Source organism: Vulpes lagopus, chromosome 6, assembly GCF_018345385.1.
Source record: "Vulpes lagopus strain Blue_001 chromosome 6, ASM1834538v1, whole genome shotgun sequence".
Taxonomy (NCBI): Eukaryota; Metazoa; Chordata; class Mammalia; order Carnivora; family Canidae; genus Vulpes; species Vulpes lagopus.
Genome location: NC_054829.1, coordinates 31,880,294 through 31,896,039, shown reverse-complemented (window position 1 = coordinate 31,896,039; position 15,746 = coordinate 31,880,294). Strand labels below are relative to the sequence as shown.

Sequence of the window (15,746 nt, the reverse complement as noted above, 5' to 3'; positions counted from 1 at the left end):
GGAGGGTGGTCCAGCTGGCTCCGGCTGTGGAGGGAAGCTGGCTCCTTACCAGCACAGCCCTTCTCTGCAGATACAGATTATGGGCAGAACTCTGGTGGTGGAAGCCAGAGTCCTGCCTTTGAGTGCCAGCAACCTTCCTGCTGCAAGATCGTGGCTAGGTCACTGCAGTGGTCTGTGCTTTAGTTTCCTTCTCTGTATACAGAAAACAAAAATGCCTCCCTGCACACGGGGTTGTACTAAGTATGCTACCAAAAGAATGTGTATCACAGAATGGATGTGCTAAAATTTGTACTTACAACTGTGTAACATTTAGAATCTGAATGCACTCAGACTTCGACTCTTCTCCGTTACCTTTACGAGGCTGTCTTGCTGGAAGTATCTGGGATGCCCTTGTGGTTCCCATGAGAAAGCATCTGAATGTACATGCTGGGGGGGGGGGGGGGGAATAATAGTTGGACTTTTTAGTAGTAAACATTTACCGAATACTCTATAAAGGAGCCTCTGCTAAAACATTTTATGTTTTATCCCAGTTAGTTCTTATCCTCACTTAATTGATGAGGAAATTGAAGCCCAGAGTTTAAGTAACCTGCTCAGGGTTACAGAGCCAGCAGATGGCAGAGCTGGTATCTATCTGAACCCGGTGTCTGATTCCAAAGGCCACATCTGGAACACTGAAATACTCTAGGATCTACAGCATCTTCAGTCCTGTATCTCATATTTTTGGATTGGAAGCCAGAATATCCAGTTTGCCCTTGTCTGCCACTGATTAACTGTCTTTGGATAAGGCACTAACCTCCACTGCAACAGGGAGGTTTATGTAAATAACCATCTAGGACTCTCTAGGGTCTATGAAATTTGAGATAAAGGGTCATTCAAAGAAGTGTTTTCGCATCCACCCTCACCCCATCAATGACGCAGTGAAGTGTAATGGTTTATTTCACCTCTCCAGCAGCCCCAGCCCCACCTCACCCACCTCCAGACTCTTGACTGCCCCCTTCATGTGCTTCCAACGCAGGTAGAATATGGGGACTTAGAGAGGCCCAGCCCACCAGGCCCTGGGAGCCCACTCCCTACCAAGGTTCAGCATCACCTCCAGCACGTCTTAGACAGGTTCTACCCAAGGCGCTACAGACACGGGGCACCCTCTGAACAGTTGAGGTAGGCTGCAAGGTCTTGGAGGGAGTTGCAGTGGGGAGGCAGGGGCTGTCGGGCTGGGGAAGGCCTCAGAGCTGCAGTGAAAATATGTTGGCACTTCAGTGGCCCACTTGTCTCCATTCATTCAAACTAGGCACCTGGCAGATCTGCTGACCACAAAGTGGGCAGCACTGCAAGGCTGTTCCCCTCCCGAGTGCATCCGCATCTACCTGACAGTGGCCCGGAAATGGCCTTTCTTTGGTGCTAAGCTCTTTGCTGCTCGGGTAAGTGCTGGTGGTTTCCAGGGGGAAGGAGTGATTACCACCCCCCACCCCCCCCTCAGGAACATGCCCTAGATTTCTCCTCAAGCTGCTGTCCACATCTGGTCCAATTGGAGCCAGTCCAGTCTGCAGGGCCCGCCTGCACACTGGCAACCACCAGAGGGCGCCGTTTCTCCACCATTTCTGGTCCAGAGCACAGTTGTGATCACTGCTTTCCAGCCAGGATTATTTCTGGGTAACATTCATGTTTCCTTTCAGACTTCTCAGTGCTACCCCTAAAGAAAAAATATACGGCCAACTAATTCACACACAAGGATTCAAACTTGACATTACCATCTCAAAAATGCTTTCATTTTTTAAAAGGTGCAAAAGAACAATATGTAACTATGTAATCTAAACGAATGCATCTCTGCTGACTTAGCATGGCCACAGGGGACTCTTAACTACTCAGGCAACAGTTAATTTCACCTGCCTGAAGCCCAGGTGGCCAGTAGTAATTTTAGCTGGAACTTTTCTTGGCCAGGTGTCTGGTGTGCATAAACTTTATTCATAATCAATCATGTCCTCAAAGCTGGATCATGATCCTATTCACTGATGGTAGAGATTAGACCAGTGGACATTCACTCATTTATTCAATAAAGAATTGCTGAGCTCCTACTAGGACTCAGGCACTGTATGAGATTGCAAGATATGAGTGAATCAGATACTGTCCTGGCCTTCATGGACAGGGAGCTTCCCATCTAGTGGGGGAGACATACATTAATCAAATAATTATATATATTCTCTATCTAAATATACATGTAAGTTATTTTACAAACTGTTACAATATGAAAGGAGAAGTATAGGGATGTTATAAGGGTATATAACAAAGGGATCCTGGGAACCTCTCAGTCTTGGGAGTTTGGGAGAAACTTCTGAAAATGAGGACATGTCCATCCTTCTCAGCCTTTTGGGTAGGAGAGCTAGGAAATCTGGATTGCTCTACTGTAGCTATGACAGTGAAAATCAGTCATTCCAGGAATTGTCCACCAGATAGTCCCTTTTCTCACTAGTGGAGCATAAAGCCCATAAGATTGCATTCTTTCCTGTTTCTTTTGCAGCTCCAAGGAAATTGGCTGAAGCAAGATGCACTTCAGCCAGGAGAGGCTGTGGGTGGAATGCTGTCAGTTTGCCACCACTAGGAGAAAACAGCCCATTCTCCATGCCTATGACAGAGCAGTCAGGGCTGGCCTTTGTTCTGCAGCACAGAGCCCCTACAGTGTACTGTGGCAGGATGGGCTCTAGGTACCCCTCCCCCCTTGAGATGGTAATTAGGTGGCCAGAGCTCCAAGGCCAGATGTCTCTGTGTGTTTACTTCGGCATGCTGTACAAATACCATGTTTCAAGTTTTCCACAATGAGAAAAGGTCACAAACCACTGCTTAGCAGATCCCTGAATGTGCCTTCTTCCTCAGAAAGCTCTTATGGTTGAGCATCCCTAGCTGTGGTTGTGTCTGATGGGATTTCCTGTTTCCCTAGCCTGTGCAGCTGTCTTCCAAAGAGAGCACTCTGGTGTGGATTGCTGTGAATGAGGATGGTGTCAGCATCCTGGACCACAATACTATGGTACAAAACAACGAGGGCTGGTTCTGACCCCTCCTTCTGAATAGTGCCTTTTTCTCTTACTCTCTGGACTCAAAGTCCCAAGCTAAGTGACCACGGTTTCCCTACCCGCCCTTCCCAAGCCTTGCTGTCCTCTAGTCTAGACACAGTTTGTAGAGACATTCAAGATGTAGACCTCCAAATTAGGACCACTTCCAAGTTCTCCCTTTCTGGTTAAGGCTACCTGTGCCTGGAAGAGATAGGGTGCAGCTCAGGAGGCAGGTGGGAAGTTCCCCCAGAACTAACTGGCTTCTTCTCACAGCAAGTGCACGTCACGTACCCCTACTCTTCAGTAATGACCTTCGGTGGCTGCCGGGATGACTTCATGCTTGTAATTAGATCCATTCCAGACCAGGGCTCTGGGAAAGGTCACATTGAGAAGTTGCTCTTCCAGATGGCTGCTCCCAAGGTGGGTCTGAAAGCTGCTAAAACATGTTACTTGGATTTATCTAGTATGAGGAGGTGGGCTTGAAGTTAAGAACGGAAGCTGGGGGAAAAAAAAAACAGAAGCTGGGTTATGACCATCCTCTAGAAGGGCTTTCCCCAGGTGAAACTTTGGCCTTGTCTACAATCAGTCCTCCAAAGGGTTCAGGTAGGGTTGCAGCTCAGGAGTCACTGCTGAGCTGGTGGGTGAGGGGCTGGCCAGGAGGGCATGCACTCTGGTCCACATAGTGCTTTCAGCCCTTGCAGCCCAGCATCACACAGGCTGGAGGCAGGTGTCTACTTGCTCTTCTTGCAGCAGACCCAGAGCCAGGGCAGCCAGCTTTCTCCTCAGTGTGCTCTCACCTTCTCCTGGCTTCTGCCAGTCCCAAAGTAAGACGTCTGCACATGCTCCCCCTTTTCTATGGTCTTAAAGTCCATCCAGAGACCTCTTCTACTTTAAAGGCTTTGTATCATGCTCAGTGCGGGAAATAAGGACTAGCAAAAATAAGTTACAAAGTAGACTCCAAAACCTAAATTCTGATTTATAAGAAACCCTTTTGTTTTAATCCTAAAATTGGAGTTTCCCCAACCTCTTCCTTTTAATACTGCTCCTGCTAAAGGAGAGGCTATACAGACACTTCTTCCAGGGACACCCACTTCCCTGACTTGGAGACCAGCAGAGCCGAGTATCACCCCTCCTGTTCTCAGGAGGGTACTGTGTGTCAGTGGTGCTGCAGACCAACAGGCACCCATTTCACTGGGCCTTTGAGCCTCATAGAAATGATTCCCTTTGGACATTTTCTCCCAGATACTTTAAGAAACTGAAGCCCGAGAAGGTTATGTACCCCGTATAGCAGCTAGTATGTGAGAAAGCCAGGATTCAAGCCAAGGCCAGTTCAGTTCCTTTGTTTCTGTTGTCTTAAGATTGCAGAGGCTACCTTCATCATGGCCAGCTACATGAACCATTGCTCCACAACTGTGAACACCCACCCTAACCCACCTGCTGCCCACCAGCTATGGGAACTGGACGGACAGCAGTTCTTTGCTTCTGTCCCATGTGCTGCCAGAGGGCCAACGCTGCTGTGAAAACTTCTACCCCTTTCCCTGCCAACCACCTGGTACCTCTGGGGTTAGCGATCTGTATCCTGGGGTATGATACTACTGTGATGGGCCTGACAGCCCTCCCCCAACCCAACCCTGTTTGTTCTATGAAATGTGTATTTCAGTGTCCACGAAGCCTTTACTCTCTAGGTGCCTTATGTTTCAGGGCCCAACTTTCAAAAATCCAGACCTGGTATAGAAACCACTTTTTTTCACAAGAATGCTGAGCTCTGGATGCTGCCTGATTCTAGACACAGACTGGGAAGGTCCACTGTTACTGGTTACTGAGGGCATCAGTGCTGTAAGTCAAGGCTTTCTGCACTGATACTCTTGGGAAGGCTGGTATCTTTTATACTGTATATGGTCCTTACGTGGGGATTTATACTTGAAGTTTTCCCAACATCCCTGAACAAGATAGGACTAAAATTTCCAATTCATCTGAACTGTGACAAAAGCCTAGAACTCACTAAAACTGGACTTCCATTCCCAGGTGGGAAAGGTATCGGTAGGGCTGGAGAAAAAGGAAGAGACTCATGTTTTCCTTCCCCACTGCAAATGAGTAGGCATTTGCAGTCCCCCTCTGGAGCAGCAGCTCCTATCTTTGCAGGACAAGGAAAAGGCACTATTCCTGCTGAGACTGAAGCTGTTCTCCCTCACACTGGACTGTCAGCCCAACTGGGTACAAGCAAGGGCAGGGGGTAAGTCTAACCTGACTTCTCCCTGTCTCATTTTAGTGACTGGACAGGGCTCAGTGAAGGCTGTGCTTCCTACTGTAGGATGGGGTGGTCATCACTTGTTTCCTTGCTCTTTGAAAGACCAAGCAAATGCACTGTTTTTTTGCTGCTTTGTGAGGCCACCAAAGATGAGTCAGAAACAGAATCCAGGGCCTGCATTTGTTCCTCAAGACTTCTGGCAAACTTCTGCTGGGAATTGGTCAGAGGGCAGAAGGCACATAGGAGATCTCTGTCCTACTCTTAAGAATATCCAGGTGATACAACTATAACCCCCCATCCCCAACTGAGACCATGTATTGAATGCAGAGGGGATGAACTTTGTCTCTACCCTCCTCTAACAGAAAACAAAAAGACGAAAGAGTTCATTCATACTCTGATTTTCTGGCATTGGAGAAACTGAGTTTTATTTCAAAGCTCTAAGGCAGTCTTAGCATTCAATAAAGTGCTGAAAACTGTATGGGTTTAGCAGTAGCATTCAAGAACCAAGCCTCTGACTTCAACAATGTGTGTATGTATGTGTGTTGCACACTGCAAAAACTTCAAGGCTGGAACTAGTTTATCTGAACACCTCAGCTGCTGTAGGCTTCCCCTCCCTCACTCTTTAAACTGACAAGCATAATTTTAAAAAAAAAAAAAAAAAGCAGCACATGGAAATGCCTCTTTTAAATGACCTTGGCTTTGCGAGGCTGGAAATTTTACAGCCATCTCCCATTTCTATTGCTGCCCGGGCCCTTGGGATCTAGCAGAGACATTTCTACCTCAAACAAGTCAAACATCACAGGTACCACAGGCTCCAAATAACTACTCCTGGGATGATGGAAAAGGCAGCAATTACAACTCTAGTTTTCTAATGTCCTGAGTGTCTCTATGGCCATGAGAATAATATCGACTTGGGAGTTAAAAAAAATTAGGATCCCACAGCCAAAACAAGCAAGAACGGAGCTGTGTTCACAATGAACTTGAGCTCAGGCTACTTCCCCCACCCTGCCTCGCTCCCTCCTGGCCCCTCAGGGGTCCTCCCATAGTTTATTAGTTTTACACAGAAGAAAACTGCCTTATAATCAAAAGCTTCTACTGTTTGTGTGTTTATCCTCCTCTAACATGTCTGGAAACCAAAGTTGAATATCTGTCTGGCCTTTGGTGTCACCCCTCTTGGCAAAATAAGTTTTTGAAACCACAGACAATGCTGAGTAACAGTAGAGTATTAATGTGCCTGACACCCATGACTGAAATGCCATGTTCATGTTGTCAATAAAAAGCAGCTGTGTGTGAACCAGGCAATTATTGTGTGTTTTGGAAAGAGATCGGTTTATTACGAGAGTTGTCATAAATTCACCCTGTACAGAACACAGGAGCTAGGTGGACAGAGGCTAGTCTTTTGTAGGACATGTCTTCCTACTCACTGGAACGTGAAGGGGTTGACTTTTATACAGGAGTCCGTGCAGTTGGAAATCATGTTTTTTAAGAGATCTGATGTCAGTTTCCCATTGTCTTGCTCCACAAATCTCTACAAAAAAGTAAACCTGAACATGCTGAGGAATTTCACAAAGTGCTCTTTGTCAACATTACTTTTGACATATCGTTTCTTAAGATCTTCCCTCAATTGATAAAGTAGGCGAAACCTTACAAAGAGATCGCTAAAATATACATAAATACTTTGCTCAACATCACACAATGAGTTAGGTTTCCAGGCACCTGCTGTATGGCTCTGAGATCCACTGCATCCATACTGGTTCCTAGGACTGTGTCTGCCTGATGGTTTAGAATACAGAAAATAAACCAGCCACTATGGCTTAGGAGTCATCTTCCATGGAAGATAATACTGGCCTCTGAAGCTGGGACTCAAGGACTTGCTGGTGTGGCTTTCTGGTGCGCCAGGATCTCCTGGCAGCTCCTGTACACTTCAATCAAGCAGTCCAGGCGGGGCTTGGCACTCTGAATTCCAAAGGCAAGAAATGCAGTCAGGATAAGAGAGCAGAAGAGAACATAAGAGAGCACTTAATGGTGCTGCCTCTATGGGTAACCTCAATCTCACCACATCAGGGGGTCTAAATGGCTCAGGTGTGAGCTCGAAGAGGCAGAAGTTCAGGCCAAACAGCACCTTACTGGCTAAGAAAGCAAGAGGAATAATAAGGACAGACTACCTCGTAAATGTCACAAGCTGTGAAACCGTCCTTGAGGACGAGAAGTGCAATTTAATATGTAAATATTGAAAGGTATTTTGTACAATGAAATATGATACAACCAAAATTAAAAGAAAAGTCACCGAATGGGGAAAAAAATATGTGGAAAACATATTTAATAAAAGTTTGTTACCCAAAATATGTAAGTTGTTATAAATGCATAATCAATATCTAGATTCTACTTGACTAATAAAGGAGATGGATAATTTAAAACAAGAGGAAACAGGAATAGATAATTCAAAGAAACATGAAAAATCTTTGTCATTTAAAGAGCAATTCAATAACTTTAGATTCCTTTACCTACAAACTAAAGGAAACAAAGAACTAAACCCACGGTTAGCCAAGACTGTAGAAAAACAAGTACAAATTCCCAAAAGTACAGTAAAGTTGTCTAATCTCTGGAGCCAAATCTCAAACTGTAAAAATCTATTACACTGTTCATAAGCTTTACTAAAATAACTTTGAACGATAATGCAAAGGAATTTTAGCTTAGCGGCCTTAAATCCTTTGTGAGAAAAGGAAGGGCAGTAAGGCAGAGTTAACTATGTACATAAATATATACTTATAGTTGTGTCTGTGTATTTTTTGTAAGAGCGAGACAAAAACTAACCTGGAGATGATTTTAAAAGCTAGCAGTAGAGTGGCTAAATAAACTCAACATGATAATAGAACTATTTAAAATAGTATAATGGCCTCTAAAGATGCATGAAAATATGTATATTAGATTTAAAAAACAAGACATAAATTGGGTATAACTGCATGTGTAGATCAGTGACATTTATGTAAAACCCTGTATTGGCAGACTAACAAAACAGATGAATGGTAACTTATAGGCAGAAACTGCTATTTATTTTTTTCTTTAAAATCTGTATAAATTTATAATATTTCTGAAAGCCTGTATTTGCTTCAGAAAGAAACTTGAAATAACTAAAATCCAAAACTCTCAATAAAAATAGCTGTCAGGTGTCCTCAAATACGCTTAACAACAGGAGTTTACATTCCTACTGAACATAAGTAGCAGTAGATATACAAAGAATGGGGAAAGGTACCGGGTTTTCTGGAGAAGAAGCTCTAGACAAGTGTTCTGTGCTCACCTGGAAGACCGGTACTACTTGGGATATCCCATGTGGTTCCACTGGATCCTTCAATAAAATGCAGAGGTAGTAAATCACCTTCTGCTGTAAGAAAATAAACCAAATAGCAGAGATCTAAGTGAGACTCGTTTTGTTTTCTTTTTCTTCAAGGGAAGGCTAAAGACCTTTTAATAAATGGTTATCTCGGGCAGCCCCAGTGGCACAGCAGTTTGGCACCGCCTGCAGCCCGGGGTGTGATCCTGGAGACCTGGGATCGAGTCCCACGTCGGGTTCCCTGCGTGGCGCCTGCTTCTCCCTCTGCCTGTGTCTCTGCCTCTGCCTCTCTCTTTCTCTGTGTGTCTCTATGAATAAGTAAATAAAATCTTAAAAAAAAAAAAAGTAAATGGTGATCTCTAACCATTGGTTATCTCTATCAAGTAGTAGAACACCTGATTGCTTTTGTTTTTTGTTTTTTTTTTTAATTTTTTTATTTATTTATGATAGTCACAGAGAGAGAGAGAGAGAGGCAGAGACATAGGCAGAGGGAGAAGCAGGCTCAATGCACCGGGAGCGCAACGTGGGAATCGATCCCGGGTCTCCAGGATCACACCCTGGGTCAAAGGCAGGCGCTAAACCGCTGCGCCACCCAGGGATCCCCCTGATTGCTTTTGAAGTGAGAATTCTTTAAATGCAAAAAAACGACAAAATGTCAGCAGCAACAACCACCACCACGAGATAATTTTGAAGCTGGGCTAAAAAATAAAGTTGAAATGCTGACTTACTATCTGTGAAATCCTGCTATATCTCTATAAAAATACAGGAATCTATTTTTCCAAACAAGTTTCATTTTCATGGCCTATAGACATGCTAGCCAAAAAGGAAACATTACAATACTGGAACAGAGTCTTCAAGTTTAATTCTGTGAACAGACATCAAGTCTGTTTAGACTCAGTTTAGATCCAGGCAAAGGCCACTGGGCTACCTCTTCTGGAGAAACCTGTAATACTTACTACTTAACTACTTACCATGTAAATAGCCTCATTGATAACCACATCCTTCACCTTGCTCATCTCTATGAAGGTAGTGCTTTCTTTGCCTGAGGCATAGGATGAAGTCATCTGGATGCCAAGGGAATCAATGATTAATAATGTCTCCTGATCAATCTTGACAAAATGGAGATAACCAAGCAGGCCTAAGAGGGTGATGAAGATGGCAGCAGAGAGGATCATGCTGTTCTGAAGAGAGAGCCAGACATAGGCAGTAGATTACCAGGTGGTCCTCCACACAGATCTCCGCTGTTTAACCAATCTACTCTAGGCAATGCGGAAAAAAGCTTGTGTTCTACTATGAGTTGACAAGATGCATGACAAGAACATGCATGGAAGAGGAAATCACTTTTATTTCAACTCTGTAGTGCTATGAAAGCATAATGAAAGCATCCAAACAAATGGACAGGAGAACTTTAATCACCAAAACAGTATCTATCATCACACCACTCTCAGAGGTCTTTCATGACAACTCAGACCTTTTCCTCTCCTGCTCCACCAGCAGAATATACAGTGCAAAATCAGACAGTACAATAATAAAATGCTTAGCACAATGTAGCAGACGGTACTCAACAGCCACTCTTGCTAATAAAACTCGGAATGAATCATGATTGGTTCCCACTCCTGCCAATGACTAGTTTAGAAATGATTACATGATACAACTCTGGTCAATGAGTGTGAGGGTCTCCTGGAGGAGCTTCTGGAAAATGAAGTGCATCTTAAAAAGAGATCTAGGGGAATCCCTGGGTGGCACAGCGGTTTAGCGCCTGCCTTTGGCCCAGGGCGTGATCCTGGAGACCCGGGATCGAATCCCACGTCGGGCTCCCGGTGCATGGAGCCTGCTTCTCCCTCTGCCTAAAAAAAAAAAAAATTTAAAAAGAGATCTAGGAAGAAAGAGATCCTAGATCCTCTTGAGGTTTTGATGCCTGGAACTACTATAGAACTACGACTCCTCTGCCAGACCAAGTAGAAAGCCAGGCTGAGGACAATTAGAGTACACCAGCAGTAACATGAAAAGAATCAAAATCAACTGAGTCTCTTACACCCTTTCGAGCCCTACCACCTCCTGACTTTTGTTAAATAATAAAGATCATGTCATTTAGTACTCTTTTAGTTATTTTGGGTTGTGACTAACTGATGTATTAAGACTGAGTAGCCAAAATAATTAACTTACATTTTAAGGACTCAAAAAAATGGTATTTATTCTTTTGATTATAAGATTTACAATCTTTTAACATTTCTGAAGTTGTGTTTTTCTATTGATGTATGTTCTTTCTGTGTGCCATTTTTTTTTTCTCCTCCAAAAAGCTATTATTTAGAAGGATGACAGAGGAAAAAAAAAATCACTGATGACCTAGAAACAAAATAGATTCAGTAATTTATGACTGTCATTTCTTGCGGGCAGGAGGTATCTTATTCTTTATTACTGACAAGATGTCCTCTTTGACCTTACTCTAATCAAGCTCTTCTAAACCCTCAACCTTGGTGTCCATCCTTATTGGGCCTGCATGGCCCAACAAGTTGTGCCAAGAATCCTACTAAGTCCGTTTAGAGAGAACCCTTGGCATCTGATCACCCTGGCCTGCCTTTAGCAAGAATCATGTCAAGTTAGCCAGAATCTCCCTTTACCCCTGATGTTTTCTTTTAGTCATTTTCCATCCACTGATCCCCACTGTGCTCCTTGGCTATGAATTCCAACTTGTCCGTGCTATATTCAGAATTGAGCCCAATTCTGCAGTGAGGTCTCTTTTCTCCTACTGCAGTATTTGCTGAATAAAATCTGTTTTTACTGAGACGTCTGGGTGGCTCAGTGATTGAGCATCTGCCTCCAACTCAGGGCATGATCCTGGGGTCCTGGGATCAAGTCCCGCATCAGGCTCACCACAAGGAGCCTACTTCTCCCTCCACCTATGTCTCTGCCTCTATGTGTCTCTCATGAATAAATAAATAAGTAAAATCTTTTTTAATCTGTTTTTACTGTTTTTTTTTAATTTTTATTTATTTATGATAGGAACACAGTGAGAGAGAGAGGCAGAGACACAGGCAGAGGGAGAAGCAGGCTCCATGCCCCGGGAGCCCGATGTGGGACTCAATCCCGGATCTCCAGGATCGCGCCCTGGGCCAAAGGCAGGTGCCAAACCGCTGCGCCACCCAGGGATCCCTGTTTTTACTGTTTTAAACTACCAACTGCCTCTGGTTTTCTTTGAAAATACTTTTCTACTTCATTCTATGTAACATACAGTAAGTGTTGGGTCAGGACTCTATTTGAGCCTGTGATCTGTTTTTGTCTGGTCGACCCTGAGCTAAGAATGGGTTTTACACTTAAAAAAAAAAAAAAAGATTTTATTTATTTGAGAGAAAGAAAGAGAGCGAGAGAGAGAGAGAACACAAGCAGGGGAGGGGGTGCAGAGGGAGGAGAAGCAGACTCCCCAGTGAGCAGGGAGCCTGACGCAAGGCTTGATCCTGGGACTCCAGGATCATGACCTGAGCCAAAAGCAAATGCCCAACTGACTGAGCCACCCAGACATCCGTTTTTACACTTCTAAAAGAGTTGTTAAAAAAATAAAAAGAAACAGGACTGTGAGAGACCTGTAAAGCCCAAAATATTTACTATTTGGCCTTTTAAAGTTTGCTGACCTCTGTACTCGGTAATTACTTATTGATTAATGAATGGAGAATGGAAAAATCTATGTGCTAGGTCTCTGATGATCCAAAAATGTCTACTTTAATTAAATGCCTAGTATCTAGTACAGTGTCTGGTTCATAGTCTGAACTGAATAAACATGGAAGAATAGAGAGAAAATTCAGCCCCAGCCCTTACAGGTGTATTAGAGGCAAAATTAATACAAAAATTAAAATTTTTGGAGACTACTATGGAACTATTAGTGCCTAAGTATTAAAACAGAATGAGAGAAAGCAAGAAAGAGACCTCAAAGCACACAGGATATCCCATGAAGACTTCCAATGAAGAAGAATTTCACTGGTACATAAGAGCTGGTGGTTATTGATAGATATGCTTAGTTGAGAAAAGGAAGTGGGTAAAGCATTCCAGATTGCAATAAATCAGGTAATAACCTACATTTTTAATAGAATTGTGAATTCAAAACCATCAGGAAAGAAGGGATGAAGTACAAAAAATGTGAGGGGATTTAATCCCTATCAGCTTTTTAATAAGGTAATCCTTGCCCAAAACTTCATTACTACCTACATTCTTTATACTTCATTTTTCTGTCTGAAATTCTAACAATATTTATTTGGGCTGAAATTAAGCCACATGTTTCTGTGAATTCCTTCATTTCTTCTCCCTCCTGAGAGTCATTACTCTGACAAATAGTTTTGAACACAAAGATAAACTCTGATACACAGACCCCTTAAGAAATATAGTGGAGGTTTTTTTTTGAGATTTTATTTATTTATTTATTCATTCATTCATTCATTCATTCGAGACACACAAAGAGAGAGAAGCAGAGACACAGGCACAGGCCGAGGGAGAAGCAGACTCCATGCAGGGAGCCAGCCGGATGTGGGACTCCATCCGGGTCTCCAGGATTAAGCCCTGGGCTGAAGGCAGCGCTAAACCGTTGAGCCAGGATCCCCTGCAGTGGAGTCTGAAGGAAGATAAGGTTACTGAGTTGTGGGCACTTCATGGAGGCAGGTGGGACATACCAGGATAAGAGAGTACAAAAAGGAGCTGGCATAAAAACAAACTTCTATTTAATAATTTTACCTAAGTAAGCCCTCTCCAAGGAGGAGACAGTATAGTGGAAAAGAAAGGGTTTCAGAGTCAGTCCTGAGTTTGAAGCCCAAGTATGCCATTTACTAGCTTTGTGACCTTGGGTAAATTATTACTCTAAGCCTTGGCTTTCTTCTATGGTTAAAATGAGACATTCAGGAAAGCAGCTGGCAGTTAGTGGACATATAATAATCTGTTCGCTCCTCCTCCTCACATGACAACATGGCCAGAACTCAGGCTAGTATTAAAATTCAACTACATTATAAATTAAATCTTTTTCGACGGGGGAGAAGGACTGTCCTGGCAGTTTAACCATATTAACTGGCTTTTGAACAAACTTCTAGATACAGTTTGGCATAACTTAGGGCAGTCTTAATTCTGCACATATCTATGCCAAATTACCATATATTGATGGTAAAAGAGCCAATGAATGCATTAATGGAAACAAGACAAAAATATAGAAAAAGCCCTCGACCTGGTCAGATCACTCCTAGAATAATATATTCAGTTCAGGACACTACATCTGAAACTAAATTCATCTTGCGGCAGCCCAGGTGGCTCAGCGGTTTAGCGCCGCCTTCAGCCCAGGGTGTGATCCTGGCGACCCGGAATCGAGTCCCACGTCCGTCTCCCTGCATGGAGCCTCCTTCTCCCTCTGCCTGTGTCTCTGCCTCTCTCTCTGTCTCTGTGTGTGTCTCTCATGAATAAAGTCTTTTTTTTTTTTTTTTAAATTTTTATTTATCTATGATAGTCACAGAGAGAGAGAGAGAGAGGCAGAGACACAGGCAGAGGGAGAAGCAGGCTCCATGCACCGGGAGCCCGACGTGGGATTCGATCCCGGGTCTCCAGGATCGCGCCCTGGGCCAAAGGCAGGCGCCAAACCACTGCGCCACCCAGGGATCCCATGAATAAAGTCTTTTAAAAAATTCATCTTGAAAAGCATTTAGGGTGACTCCTTTTATTTGAGGGCTGCCACAAAGCTACTACATGTGACCCTCAATACTGTGAAGCTGGCATGGCAGGCAGCAATTCCCTTTTAAACATGTTAAAGCTGAGGCTCAGAAAATAGGAATGAGTCCGGGGATCCCTGGGTGGCGCAGCGGTTTGGCGCCTGCCTTTGGCCCAGGGCGCGATCCTGGAGACCCGGGATCGAATCCCACATCAGGCTCCCAGTGCATGGAGCCTGCTTCTCCCTCTGCCTATGTCTGCCTATGTCTCTGCCTCTCTCTCTCTCTCTCTGTGACTATCATAAAATAAAAAAAATAAAATAAATAAATAAATAAATAAAAGGAATGAGTCCGAACGGCGAGCCCAGAAACAACACATCACCAAAACTTAATTCAGTTGAAAGCACTTGAAGTTGGGGAAGGGGTAGAGTTGGCGGGGGGGGGGGGGGGTAGACTGCCTTGAAAAACAGGTTAGAACTGATGAAGCTCGTGTTGTGGAGGCAAAGACGGTTTCTCCTTAAGACTATAGAAAAGGTTCTGTTGGCAGCGACTCCTCTGAAGATTCGGAACCACGGATGAGGTCGATCCACTTAACAGTTCTCCGAACCCCTGGAACTGAATTCCTGTGAGCACGTGCTACGTAGGTCACCTGGAAGTTAGAATCTGAGGCTATCGCGCAAGGTCTAAATGGACGCCCACATGAGGCACAGAGCACAGGTGTCAAAACGTCACTAAACGTCAAGAAAACAGCTGGCAGCAGAGCCAGCCAGTTCCCGCCCTCCGACCCTACACCGACGGGAAGGCCCGACGAGAGACCCGGCCTCGACCCGGTGACGCCAAAGCCCCTTCGGAACGCCGCCCCCGACTCCCACGGCGGGGAGGGGCCCAGCGGCCTTTACCTCGCAGAGGGTGAAGAGTCCGTAGGCCGCCAGCCACACGGCGCAGGTGACAGCGGTGAGCGAGCGCAGCGAGAGCCGGGGGCAGCTGAGGCAGAACTCCCGGCAGGACGGGGAGTAGTAGCGGCGCTGCAGGGCCAGGCGGCCGCCGCAGATATCCGAGAAGCTCCGCTCGTCCTCCATGGTCGGCGGGCCCCCTCCCGCCGCCGCCCTCTCGCCCCCCGGCGCCCTCTCAGCAGCTCCAACCCACTTCCGGAGAGCGGCGCAGGCCCCGCCCCGCCCCGCCCCCGCCTCACGCTCCGCGCAGCCGCAGTCCGCGCCCAGAGCTGCGGCGGGGCTCCGCCGGGCTCGGGTTTCGCGCTTCCCGGCCCCGCAGGGGTTCTGCGGCCGTCGTGGCCCCTCCAGAGACTCGCGGGAGGCCAACGCAGCCGGCCTGTTCACGCGCTCTCGCTTGGCAGACGATTTCTAGGTCTAGGCCGGGAGACAGTCCGCAGATACACACTCGTTACAGTCACTTATTCATTTCATTCCTGCGCCAGGTAGTTGCTGAAGATA

The 15,746-nt window shown here is 45.1% G+C and overlaps 2 protein-coding genes across 6 annotated transcripts in view; one reads left to right on the top strand and one right to left on the bottom strand.

Moving 5' to 3' along the window:
- PLEKHH1 (pleckstrin homology, MyTH4 and FERM domain containing H1) overlaps positions 1-5,934 on the top strand; it is a 49,318-nt gene extending 43,384 nt beyond the window's left edge. For all 4 annotated transcript variants that reach the window (XM_041758972.1, XM_041758968.1, XM_041758971.1 and 1 more), the window contains exons 25-29: positions 1,016-1,158; positions 1,289-1,418; positions 2,933-3,019; positions 3,318-3,464; positions 4,403-5,934. In XM_041758972.1, the coding sequence (XP_041614906.1) occupies positions 1,016-1,158; positions 1,289-1,418; positions 2,933-3,019; positions 3,318-3,464; positions 4,403-4,564 (669 nt within the window). In that variant the 3' untranslated portion in view covers positions 4,565-5,934. The remainder of the gene's footprint in view (positions 1-1,015; positions 1,159-1,288; positions 1,419-2,932; positions 3,020-3,317; positions 3,465-4,402) is intronic.
- A 663-nt stretch (positions 5,935-6,597) lies between these two features.
- On the bottom strand, positions 6,598-15,482 carry PIGH (phosphatidylinositol glycan anchor biosynthesis class H). Of its 2 annotated transcripts, none has more exons than XM_041758974.1 (4): positions 15,195-15,482; positions 9,595-9,804; positions 8,591-8,671; positions 6,598-7,248 (listed from the first exon to the last, which is right to left on the bottom strand). In XM_041758974.1, exons 1-4 carry the CDS (start codon positions 15,372-15,374, stop codon positions 7,156-7,158), a joined length of 564 nt encoding a protein of 187 aa, XP_041614908.1. In that variant the 5' UTR covers positions 15,375-15,482; the 3' UTR covers positions 6,598-7,155. The 2 variants fall into 2 exon arrangements, with proteins under 2 accessions (XP_041614908.1, XP_041614907.1); XM_041758973.1 differs by having other exon boundaries at positions 8,591-8,674; positions 15,195-15,480.
- Positions 15,483-15,746: the final 264 nt, after the last annotated feature.

Bases quoted from the DNA above. Each gene is read 5' to 3' on its own strand.
- PIGH (XM_041758973.1), bottom strand. From the start codon at position 15,374: ATGGAGGACGAGCGGAGCTTCTCGGATATCTGCGGCGGCCGCCTGGCC. The intron at 8,675-9,594 runs GTAAGTAGTTAA...ATTTTCTTACAG, and splicing joins TCAATGAGGCTATTTACATG to CAGAAGGTGATTTACTACCT. The intron at 7,249-8,590 runs GTGAGCACAGAA...TTTGGAATTCAG, and splicing joins AAGTAGTACCGGTCTTCCAG to AGTGCCAAGCCCCGCCTGGA.